This window comes from Muscardinus avellanarius (genome assembly GCF_963383645.1).
Source record: "Muscardinus avellanarius genome assembly, chromosome: 8".
In the NCBI taxonomy this organism is placed as follows: Eukaryota; Metazoa; Chordata; class Mammalia; order Rodentia; family Gliridae; genus Muscardinus; species Muscardinus avellanarius.
The window spans coordinates 109,608,925-109,621,000 of NC_137794.1; the positions used below are offsets into that span (position 1 = coordinate 109,608,925).

The 12,076-nt window shown below is 47.0% G+C and overlaps 1 protein-coding gene across 2 annotated transcripts in view; it reads left to right on the forward strand.

The window, feature by feature from the left end:
* The window catches only part of TULP4 (TUB like protein 4), a gene marked incomplete at both ends in the record, with an annotated part of 151,747 nt that overhangs the window by 124,704 nt on the left and 14,967 nt on the right, over nt 1-12,076 (forward strand). For both annotated transcript variants that reach the window (XM_080700253.1, XM_080700254.1), the window contains 3 exons: nt 633-857; nt 2,377-2,611; nt 9,363-9,507. In XM_080700253.1, coding sequence (XP_080556379.1) covers nt 633-857; nt 2,377-2,611; nt 9,363-9,507 — 605 coding nt within the window. The remainder of the gene's footprint in view (nt 1-632; nt 858-2,376; nt 2,612-9,362; nt 9,508-12,076) is intronic.

Here is a 12,076-nt window from a genome sequence, read left to right on the forward strand (position 1 = left end):
GAAAGCTTTCTCTTTGTCTTCCTTGCCCGTGACTAGAAGCTGCTGAAGAGTAGCAGTGACTCCATACCTGGCTTGTAGACAGGGCTGGGTCCCAGAAGCACCACAATGGTGTCATCCCCTGATCCTTACCGTGTCCCACCTGACGCCTGAGAAAAGTGCGAGGCTTCCAGCAGGGAGCGGTCCCTGGGTCACAGGGCTGGGGTCCCTGGTCCAGTGTTTGATTGACTCTGGAATGGGACCTGGTTACCTGCCCACATCTCCCCCCGCCGTGGGAACCAGCGATCCAGCTGACCAGTGCTTCAGTAAGGATAGGGCTGACTGGCCCTACTCGTAGAAACGCCATTGTATGGAGCTAAGTTAGAACATATGGCACCAAATTAAATGACATAATACGTGTAAAGAACATTATAAAACTACTCTATTTAAGTGTACTCTGGCTTTTAGGTCAAGCTACTTTCCAATTAAAAAATACTCAATTTTCATAGGACATTTAACATTCCCTGGTGTGCTTTTAACACCCAGATCCTCACAACTGTCTGCTCACTTCATTTTGCTGAGACGAGCATTCGTGTTTTCCTTTGCTCACCAGAAGGGCAGGAGCTCAAGCACTGTCTTCTCTCCCCTCCCGGCAGCGCCCCATCATCTCCATCTGCTGGGGCCATCGGGACTCACGGCTGCTGATGGCCTCGGGGCCGGCGCTGTACGTGGTGCGCGTGGAGCACCGGGTGTCCAGCCTGCAGCTGCTGTGCCAGCAGGCCATCGCCAGCACCCTGCGAGAAGACAAGGACGTCAGCAAGCTGACTCTGCCTCCCCGCCTCTGCTCCTATCTCTCCACGGCCTTCACCCCCACCATCAAGGTAAGGCTTTCACCCCCAGCCCTCCTTGTCTCCATCGCTCGCCAAGAGGAGGCAGAGGCAGGAGGGATGGAGAGGGCGCCAGGGCAGGCGCGGGGCTCATCTGCTTCTCGCCAGAGTGCCTGGGGGTGGCCAGGTGCAGGTCTGCAGAGCCCTGTCAGGTTCCACCACCTGTCCCCGCCCTGAGCATCCACGTTAGTGTCCCGGTGAGATCCACCTTGCATGGTGGGCCTTATCTTTCTCATGACCACGCTGGTATTCCCAGCTTGACCTCTGTGTCACACTGATACCAGAGGAGAGAAGGGTCACTTGGCACTTCCTGCACCAAGCGCTTTATAAGACTCTGTTTCCTTCTGGCCTGACTTCCTGGTGGGTGCTAATGTTCCTACTTAAGACAGCAAGAAGCAAGTTCACAGAAGTGAAGTGACTTGCTCCAGGGCTGGTTAGGGGATAGCCAGAATGGACCCAGCGACTTAGGGCTGGCTCTGCGGCTCTGCTCCCCACTCTGCCTGTCGGGGAGGGGTCCTGCTGGGCATACTGCCAGCCGTCTCTGGTATCGACTGTATCACCAGAAATTATTTCATGGCAGCATGTGGAATAGATCCACAGTTTTCGCTCATGTGTAGGTTTTTGAGGTCTCTAATACCCTAGGTCCTTTTCCTTTTTTTTTTTTTTTTGTGTGTGTGTGTGTGGTACTGAGGGTGGAACCCAGGGGCTTTCTACCTATGGGCTATACTCCCAGACCTATTTTATACTTTATTTGGAAACAGGGTCTCACTAAGTTGCTGAGAGCCTCACTAAGTAGCTTAGCTGAGGCTGGCTTTGAACCTGCGCGACCCTCCTGCCTCAGCCTCCCAGGCACAGGGATTACAGGCGTGCACCACCATGCCCAGCTCCCTAGGTCCTCTTCTATATTTTGTCTCTACTTCTAAGTTTCTGATCTGTTGGTTGCTTTTTTTCCTGATATGTCACAGTTTTAGAATTTCTCGTGATTTGTTTTTTTCCAAGTTGCTTTATAATATCCCACAGTAGTGTTTCTTAACCCTGGTGTATTAGGAAAAAAAACAGGTATGCCTCCACCCCAGAGATTCTGATTTAATTGTCTGCAGTGGGATCCTGGCTTAGGTGGTGTTTAAATGCTCCCAAGAGATTCGGACAAGCACCCTCACTTGGGAACTACAACACCATGTGTACAACTCCCTGTGCTTGGTCAGAGCAACAGTGACTTTTTTTTTTTTTTTTTTTTTTTTTTTGTGGTACTGGGGTTCCTGGAAGCCCTTCTACCTCCGGGCTACACTCCCAGACCTATTTTTACATTTTTTTTTATTTGGAAACAGGGTCTCCTAAGCCAGCGCGCGCAACTGGCTTCGAACCTGCGCGATCCTCCTGTCTCTGCCTCCCAAGCGCGGGGATTACAAGCGTGCGCCACCATGCCCGGCAACAGTGACTTTTTAACTGCTGTGTTCACTCACTCTGTCTCTCTCTTCCTCTCTCACCTCTCCGCCTGCATTCTCCCCCCCAGCCCCCAATTCCAGACCCCAACAACATGCGAGACTTTGTCAGCTACCCCTCCGCCGGCAACGAGCGGCTACACTGCACCATGAAGCGCACAGAGGACGACCCGGAGGTGGGCGGCCCATGCTACACGCTCTACCTGGAGTACCTGGGCGGGCTCGTGCCCATCCTCAAGGGACGGCGCATCAGCAAGCTGCGGCCGGAGTTTGTCATCATGGACCCACGGACAGACAGCAAGTCAGGTGGGCCCCTCGCCGAAGGGACTAAGCCCTGGTTCTAGCCTGGCTGTGGACTATCATTCCTTACAAACATGCAGAGAGTGCCTGTTTATCACACATGAGCTTGTGTTGGCTAGCATGGATTGTCCCTGAAGCTACTCTATTTCCAGAACCCCATTTAAGTGAACGATTCTCTAAATGTACTGACAGGTTTCTCACCACATTCCGTAGGCATCAGTAGTTAGGGCTGATCAACTCTCAGTCCACAGAAGGCTGACACCAGCCTTCTAGCACTGAGAGCTTCCTCTTGGAGTTATTCAGCAAGTGTCTGCTGCCCGCCAAAATGTGACATTGAGAATAATAATGAGCTCTACCCATGCCTCGCAGGGTGGCTGATGCCACTAAGATGCTCAGGGCCAGGGGAGTGGTAGAGCACTTGCCTAGTAGATCCATCAGCATTCTTGCAGCCATGATCTAAATACTGACCACATAACAGAGAGGAACTGTTTGGGGCTCAGTCCATGTGAGGCTGGGGACCTTAGATCTCAGGGCATCGCACCAGGAGGCACAGAGAGAGCGTGTGGGGGCGCTCTTTACATCATGGAAGCCAGAGAGAGACGGAGACAGACACAGACACAGATGCAGACAGCACATGCATGTGCACGTGGGGGCATATATAAGCTCCAAGACCACCTCCTCCCGCCACACCTACCAGCCTACCAATACAAGGGATTGCAGTCTTCATGACTCAGTTACATCAGTTCCAAACAAATGAGCTCTGTAGGGGACATTTTAAATAACTATAACATCTAGTAAACATGAGGTTCATACTAGGGTTTCATCCCCAACACTGCCAAAAATAAATAGATAAATAAACCTTCAGTCTGTTCTTTAGCCTCCTGCTCTGCCATCCACTAATCCACCATTAGCTGCTTTTTAGCTGATTACAGGTGGAAATTTCTTGCTCATCCATAGAGGTTTGACTTAATGAGTCACTCTGCCCTTCTAAAAGTTTCTTCTTCCTGTGCTAGTGTGTAATGCTCTGTTAACGTGATAAGGATGCTCCTGCATACCTCTCTCTGGGCTCCTAGACTGTGACCTCTCCCAGGAAGCCACTTTGGTTTTTTGTAACACGTGGTGCGAGCATCCATGCCCCTGTCAGTTCCTGTAGCTCAAATATCCTGCCGTCTCCACCACCTACTGCAGAACAAACAGCACTGTCCTCGGTGCCCCTCGCTGATCACAGGCTGCTGGTGACTTACTCAGCATGCTGTAGTCATTGTGCTCCCGACTCTGCCTGCCCCCCTGAATTCCGAGGGCCCACAGGGAAGGAACTGAGTCATCTTTGAACTCACAGCACCTGACCTTGAAACAACATTTGATGGGTTGGATTTGCTTTTATTGGCCGATACTCACTTTCTCCACTTCCTTGCACCAGGTTTTCCTCCTGCCCACCAGACTGTCCTGTCCCTGTGTTCCTGAAGCTGTGTGTGCATGATCAGAGTCACCCTAATTCACCAGGCAGTGGGCTTGTCCACCCACAGCCCCACTTGCCCACAGCAGCATTTTGTGCAGCTGCTCCACCTCTGTCTGCTGTGCATTAATTTGCCCAGTGTCTGTAGCAACATTTTCCCACCAGTGTTATTATTTAAGATCAAAAGCAATAAACCTCTACTTTAAAAAAAAATATCTGCCGGGTGTGGTGGCACACACTTGTAATCCCAGTACTTGGGAGGCAGAGACAGGAGGATCGCAGGTTCATGGCCAGCCTCAGCTTCTTAGTGAGCCCTCTGCAACTTAGTGAGACTCTGTTTCAAAGTAAAGAAGAAAAAATAGAGTAGGGGTATAGCTTGGAGGTAGAATGCCCTGGGTTTCATCCCCAGACCCACACACAAAAAATTGGGTATTCATCTTTTTTCTGTTTTTGATTCATGTGACAAACTAGTACCAAGAACAGAGACAGTGAGTAGAAGAATCGGGGGCGGGTGGGGAGGAGGCGTGTAGCACAGAGGAAGAGAGAAGACAAAAGAGAACAGAGAATGTTGACTTGGGAGGAAACGTGACTTCAGAGAAAGGGAGTAGGAAAGCTGCCGCCTGTTGGAGGTGAGTGGGGAGGGATGCCAGGTCCGGGTCCTCAGCGGAGCCTGCGTGCGAGTTCTCGCTGATGTGTCTCCAAGGCTCCTCCCCTGGACAGGACACCATAGAGCTGTGTGGAGACAATGTCAGGGCCGTGAGCCTGATTCCAACTGCTGTGGCCTCCCGAGGCCAGGCAGGCTCGAAGCCTAACCTAATCCCCACCCCCGTGTGCCTCATACCAAACACAGACTGACTCCACTGCTAACAGTGCTTTCGGGAATGAGATGTTTTATTTTTATAATTAAAACAATTCTTTGGGAGTCAGAGATGGAGAATCTTATGTTCAAGACCAATGTGGGCAACTTAGTGGTACCCTGTTTGAAAATAAAACATAAATATGGCTGGGAGGTAGAATGCCCTTGGATTCGATCCCCAGTTCCACAAAGTAAATGATAGTTAGTTGGAAAGCAAAGCAAACTAACGGATATTTAATCAGTGCCTATTTTGTATGAGCTGCTTTAATCCTCCAGTTGTTAAGCAGTACCAGAGTATCTCTGCTTTTAAGGAGTTTGTAAACCCTTCTCGATGACAACTTAAGCACTTGAAAAGTTCAATTAAAAAGTCAAGATTTAAATACTGCGTGACAAAAATAGAAGCTATGTCACAAGACACAATGTGACTAATTGCCACCTGAATGGTATATATAAGCTAGCTCAGGGGAGGAACTGACTCCTGACTGAAGAGCCAGGAACTTCTCATCATGAGAAGCTGATTAACTCTTTTAAGCCTCCACCTCATTGTTTCTCAAATGTCCACCTGCATGCAAATAACCTATTAAGTAGAAGTCCCTAGGTTCGCTCTTTTCGATTGATTGATTGGGTCTGGGGTGGTCCTCACAGCCACAACTCAGTGGGTTCCCCTGTGATTTTCATGCTGTAAAGTTCTTGACCCATTGTTGTAAATGTTCTCAAAGTGACTTGACAGATATGTTCCTAAAATTACCAGTGTGTATTTTTGTATTAGTCTTAATCCCAGCAATTTTTAATGACAATCCACAGATTTTTGAAAGGGATCTTTGATCAGAGCTTGCTAGGAACTGATTGTGCCTCCCAAATTCATATGTTGAAGTTCTAACCCCAGTGCGACTGTATTTGGAGATAGGGCTTTTCAGGGATAGTTATGGTTAAATGAGGTTATGTGGGTCAAATCTTAATCTGATAAGGGATTGGTGACCTTATAAGAAGAGAAAAGGAGAGAGAGACCACTTTCTCTTTTTTTTTTTTTTTTTTTTTTTTTTTTTTTTTGGTGGTACTAGGGGTATAACACAGAGGCTTTCTACCTCCATGCTATACTCCCAGACCTATTTTATGTTTTATTTCGAAACAGGGTCTCACTAAGTTGCCGAGAGCCTCAATAAGTAGCTGAGGCTGGCTTTGAACCTGCACGATCCACCTGTCTCAGCCTCCCAAGCTCTGGGATTACAAGCGTGCGCACCACGCCCGGCTGTGAGAGAGGCCACTTTCAACACAGGCACAAGAGAAAGGCTGTGTGGGTACCCAGAGAAGTCCAGCAGCTGTCTGCAAGCCAGGAAAAGCCCCTCATCCCAAAACCAATCATAAGGACACCTTCATTGTGGGGCTACTCAGCCTCCCTGATTGTGCAATTCTTAATAATATCTCATGTATATGTGTGTATAGACATAGATATAGCTACAATATAGGTTTTTTCTCTGAACTCTGATTAATCTGGATTTTGGTACACAGTAAGTGGGTGCTGCTTATAACAGATAACTAATGAGATGAAAGAAGCTTTGGAACTTGGTAATGGGTTGAGGCTTGAAGAGTTTTGAGGTGTGTGGTAGTAGTATGGATATTAAAGACAATTCTGGGAAGGTCTCTTATGGAAATGAGTATTATTGAAAGCTGGAGGGAAAGTAATCTTTGTTATAAGGTAGCAAAGAACTTTGACTGAACTGTGCTGTCGCATTGTGTGGAAGGCTGAACTTGCAAGTGGTGGAACTGGCTGTTTAACGAGGGTCCTAAGAAAGTGTGGAGGGAGTGGCTGGCTCCTCCCAACTACTTACAGTGACCTGCAAACGGAAAGGTGAGCTGAAGAAGGAACCATTAGGCCCAAAGGATCCAGGATGTGAAAGCTCTTGGCCTATGCATGTTGCAAAAACAAGAGAGCACTTTCCAAAGAGAACATCAGAGATGCTGCTGGACTGTCAGTTGATGAAGAGTTTGTGAGATTATACAGGCAGAAATGCTAGCGGTGTGAAGGGGAGGATGGCCCAGCAAGGATTTAGAGGTCAGCAGGGCCACCTCCGTGGTCTTTATAGCCAGATGGCCTGGCCTCGCCTGGAGCCTTGGGGGCAGGACCAAATGGCAGAGTTGCAGGGACGGGACTCCTGCCTGGGCCTGCAAGGGTGATGCTCATACCCGAGCGGGCTGTGTCCAACCAGAGAGTTACTTTCAGGCCTTAAGACCTTAATGGGATTTGCTGTGCTGGCCTTCGCACATTTTGGGGACCATCGTCCCTTTCTTACTTCCTGTCCACCGTTTGCCTATTCTACCATTCTGTATTGGCAATACATAGCTTGTCTGGTTTCATAGGTGCACAGCTGAAGACAGTTTTGCCTCAAGATGAATTGAACTGCAAGTCTCGCCTATATCTGATTAAGATGATATTTATTTATGTATTTATTTATTTATTGTACTGGGGATGGAACCCAGGAGCATTCTACCCCTGAGCTACACCCCCAGCCCTTAGTCTCACTAAGTTGCACAGAGCCTCACTAAGTATCTGAGGCTGGCCACAAACCTGAGATGCTCCTGTCTCGGCCTCCCAAGGACTGGGATTACAAGCGTGCGACACCACTCCCACCTAAGATGATACGTAGATGAGACTCTGGACTTCAGAGTTGATGCTGAAATGAATCAAGACTAACTTTGTCTGCTGGGATGGAATGAACGTGTTCCATGTGGGGACATAAACTTGAGAGGGAGCAGGAGCGCGACTCTGTGGCCTGTAGTCCCCTGAAATCCATGTGCCCCGATAGGATAGAGTTTGGCCTTTGGGGGGTAATTAAGCCTTAAGGAGGTTGTAAGGATGAGGGCCTAATCTTACAGGGTTGGTGGCCGTAGGAGAAGAGGAGGTAACTTCCCACTCTCTCCATACTTGTGCTGCTAGGGAAGGCCCTGTGAGCACAGCACAGGAGCCCTCTGCAAGCCAGCATCCTGCCAGGCTGGACCCTAGTCTGGGACTTTGAGCCTCTGGAACTTTGAGAAAAGACATTCCTATTACTCAAGCCACCCAGACTGTGGAATCTTGTTAGGGTAACCCAAGCAGACTAAGGCAGAGTTTATATTTAAATGCTGTTGAAACAGCTTTTGAAGATTTTTTAAAAATTCTACAAAGATATCTAATTAAGGCTGAGAAGCTTTCAACCTAGATGAAATTAACATATTCTTGAAAACTGACAAAATTGGAATGTGAAGCCTAGACATTAAAGTTGTCTTTGGCTCCCAAAGACCAATTCCAATTTACATTTTTCTACACCTTGGGTGTTTTTCTGGAACCTCCATGGTGAATCGATCACCCGGAATCTAAGAGTAGCAGCACACCCTGCTGCCTCCCTGGCCTCCTTGAGTTTGATGCAATGCGGTGCAGGGCATCCTGTGTGGTGATGACAGAGGTCGAAGGTCTGCATTGCCGCGCCCACACGTGTGCAGTTACAACCCCAGCAAGCACTGTTCCAGGCGTGTGACTTGAACCTTTTTGTGTGATCCCAGACACAGCTCCATGACTTGTTGAATGCGAGAGTCGTGCCTTCTGATTCAGTGGTTGAAGGAGGAGTTGGTGACACAGACCAGCATGAGCGTTCTTTCAAGTAGCAGGCCAAGCTGTTCTGTCCCAAAGAGGCCTCTGTCCACAGCTGTCACCTCCTTATGCTCAGAAACTGAGATGGGTGTCGACTAACAACTTATCCCTTGAAATGTCAGCAGATATATTAGGTGATGAGATCACTCACATTCTCTGAGCTATTTTGTTGTGATTAGATGATTCCACTTTTTTATTTCCTGGCAAGGCTCTCAGAGCCTTGAGAGAATAAAGTTTGTCTACAAAACCAACTTTGAAGAATATGGGGGACTTATGTTGAAGGCAGGCCAAGGGCGAGGGTGTGGGGTTTGGTCCTGCAGGGCCGTGACAGTCGGGGGCCTACTGGGAAGGATAGCAAGAAGAACTCCAAGGATGAGCTTTGTCTGCATGGCAGTTTTGTAATCAGCCTTCCCTCTGTTTAGAATATAGCATAAGGAGGTTAAATGAAAGCTAGGCATGGTGGTGCTTGCTTGTAATTCCAGTACTTGGGAGGCTGAGCTAGGAGGATCACAGGTTCAAGGACAGCCTCAGCAAGTAGTGAGACTCTCATCAACTTAATAAGGCCCTGTTTCAAAATAAGAATGTAAAAATAGGGCTGGAGGCTTAGCTCAGAGGTAAAATGTCCCTGGGTTCAATCAGCTAGCACCACACACAAAAAAAAAAGTTAAAGGGAAAAATATTGCTAAACTCCTTTCTACTTCAACCTCTGCACCTAAAATGAAGACCTGTGGGGTCAGTCTGTCCTTTGGTTTTAGCAGTGATCACTGTTAGAGTCTACTTGACTTGGCTTCCCTTAAACTTGCTGGTTGGTGTCTTGCAGATGAGATCTATGGGAACAGCTTGATTTCCACTGTGATTGACAGCTGCAACTGCTCAGACTCCAGCGACATCGAACTGAGCGACGACTGGGCGGCCAAGAAATCTCCCAAGATTTCCAGAGCTAGCAAGTCGCCCAAACTCCCAAGGTAATCTAGTCTGCAGGGCATCTTCCCCTTTTTGTACCTCTGAACAGGACTGTGTTGGTACCTGCAGCAGAATCCACTGAAACTGACGTAGGAGACATTCTGAACCATCTTCAGTCCAGAATGCTTCCTGAGTTCTAGAACCATCCCTTGCTCAAATATACCTTGTTACATATTTTAAAAGAAAGAAAGCCGGGCCGTGGTGGTGCACACTTGTAGTCCCAGCATTTGGGAGGCTGAGACATCGGGGGTTTGCGGACAGCCTCAGCCACTTAGCGAGGCCCTTCGCAACACAGTGAGGCCCTTTTTAAAAATTAAAAAGACTTGCCAGGCGTGGTGGCGCACGCTTATAATCCCAGCATTTGGGAGATTGAGACTGGAGGATCGCGGTTTGCAGCCAGCCTCAGCTACTTAGTGAGGCCCTCTGCAACTCAGTGAGACCTGGTTTCAAAATAAAGAATAAAAAAAAAAAAATAGGGTGGGGGCGTAGCTCAGAGGGCAGATACCCCTGGATTCCATCCCCAGACCCACACAAAATAAAATATTAAAATTAAAAAGACTTAATAAAAAATAGAGCCAGGCGTGGTGGCGCACGCTTGTAATCCCCGCACTTGGGAGGCAGAGACAGGAGGATCGCGCAGGTTCAAAGCCAGCCGCACTGGCTTAAGAGACCCTGTTTCCAAATAAAAATATAAAATAGTCTGGGAGTGTAGCCTGGAGGTAGAAGGGTTTCCAGGAACCCCAGTACCACCAAAAAAAAAAAAAAAAGCAGGACTGGGGTGTAGCTCAGAGGTACAGTGTTTCTGGGTTCCATCCCCAGAACAGCAAAAAACAAAGAAAAGAGAGAGAAAGAAATTAATGCTTGTGCTGCAAGATCGACAGCCTTTATTTTTTTCATCAGCATTCTTCTTCTGGAAGATTCTATTGGGAGTAATTATAGCTTTAATTTTCCTTCAGGATGAAAAAGTGACACCCAGTAGGAATTTTGCTAAGCTCGCAGAACTTCTCCCTGAGTTACTAATGGTGGTTGGTGACCATAGTTACATATGGTGGAGTGGCCATAGCTCTCAGACTTACTAATTTTATTTTATAGTTTAAGAAAAGGGAGGAAAAGGTTTTAGAGTGGATGTAATATATTGTAAGAGAATACCAAATCAAATGCCTATGGTACAGTAATTGGAAAATAATAGTAAACAACAACAACAACAAGGTTCCTAAGGTTTCTCTAAAAACAGAAAACTAAGCCTAGGTAGAAGGCTGCATTGTCAGAGATGAGAACACTCCCTTCCTCCTCTGTTGTCGCCATTGCAGGCAGCATGACCTCGACCTCGGATTAGAGTTCCCTTATCTGTGGGTGTGAAGGTGCCATGAGGTGTAATTTACGGACAGACACATACAAATGCTCACCAGCTAGCTCACTGGGCAGATGATGTCCCAGTATGTCCCCAGCTAGTTCAGGATGACACATGCCCATTACCAGGGAAGATCCCTCGCCCTTCGTCCACTCTGTATGACTCAGTCACTCTAAAGCTGTCAGCTTATTCTGGAACTTATATACATGGAATCAAACCATGTGGCTTTTTTTCTGGCACTTTGCTTAATAATGATTTTGAGATTCCTGTGTGTCATCGTATGTTTCAGTAGTTTGCTTTTCTTGACTGCTCTGTGGAATTAGGCCACTCTGATGAATATATTATTATGTGTATAAAATAAATAGATATTTAATAGTTTCCAGTTTAGGGCTATTATGAATAAATCCATTCTAAACACTTCTATGCCAGACATTTTTGGATGTGTGCATTGATTTCTCTTAGGTATAAAGGGAATGAGAGTCCTGGGTTAAATATATGTTAAACTCCACTGAAATCTGCCAAACAGTATTTCAGAGTAGTTCTACGACATTAAATTCCCAGCAAAAGTCCATGGGAGTTCCAGCTGCTTCCATTCTCAGCTACCACTATATTGTCATTTTTTAAAATACTTTCCCCACTCTGGTGGGCATGTATGGCGTCTCATGGTGGTTAGGTTCTCGTGTCTGCCATGGGCGATGCTGCAGAGTACCTTCTCAGCTGGTCCATCCGTCCAGCTGGCTATCTTTTTTTGCCCATTTTTTCATCGGGTTGTGTTTCTCTTGTTGAGCTGTAAAAGTTCTTGTGTGTTCTAGATAGCAGTCTTTTGTTGGGACTGAGCTACCCTGCCTCGATAGTCCAGTGTGTGAAATCCTTCTTTTGTGATTAATGCCTCTTGTGTCCTGTTCTGAGACCTTTTGTCTGTCTACCCTCAGGCCATGAAGTTGATCCTCTATTCTCTTTAGCATTTAGCTTTCACATATCTCAGGTCAACTTTACATCCAGGTTAATTTTTTATTAACTTGGATATAAATTATGAGATACATGTATGTATGATGTGAATTAGAGACAAATGTTCATTTTTCTCCATATAGATATCTAGTCTGATTGTATGTGTATTACCAGAGATTGAACCTAGGGACACTCTACCTTTGAGCACACTGCCGGCCCTTTTTATTTCTTATTTTAAAATGGTCTTGTTAAGTTACCATGCACTGCTAGCC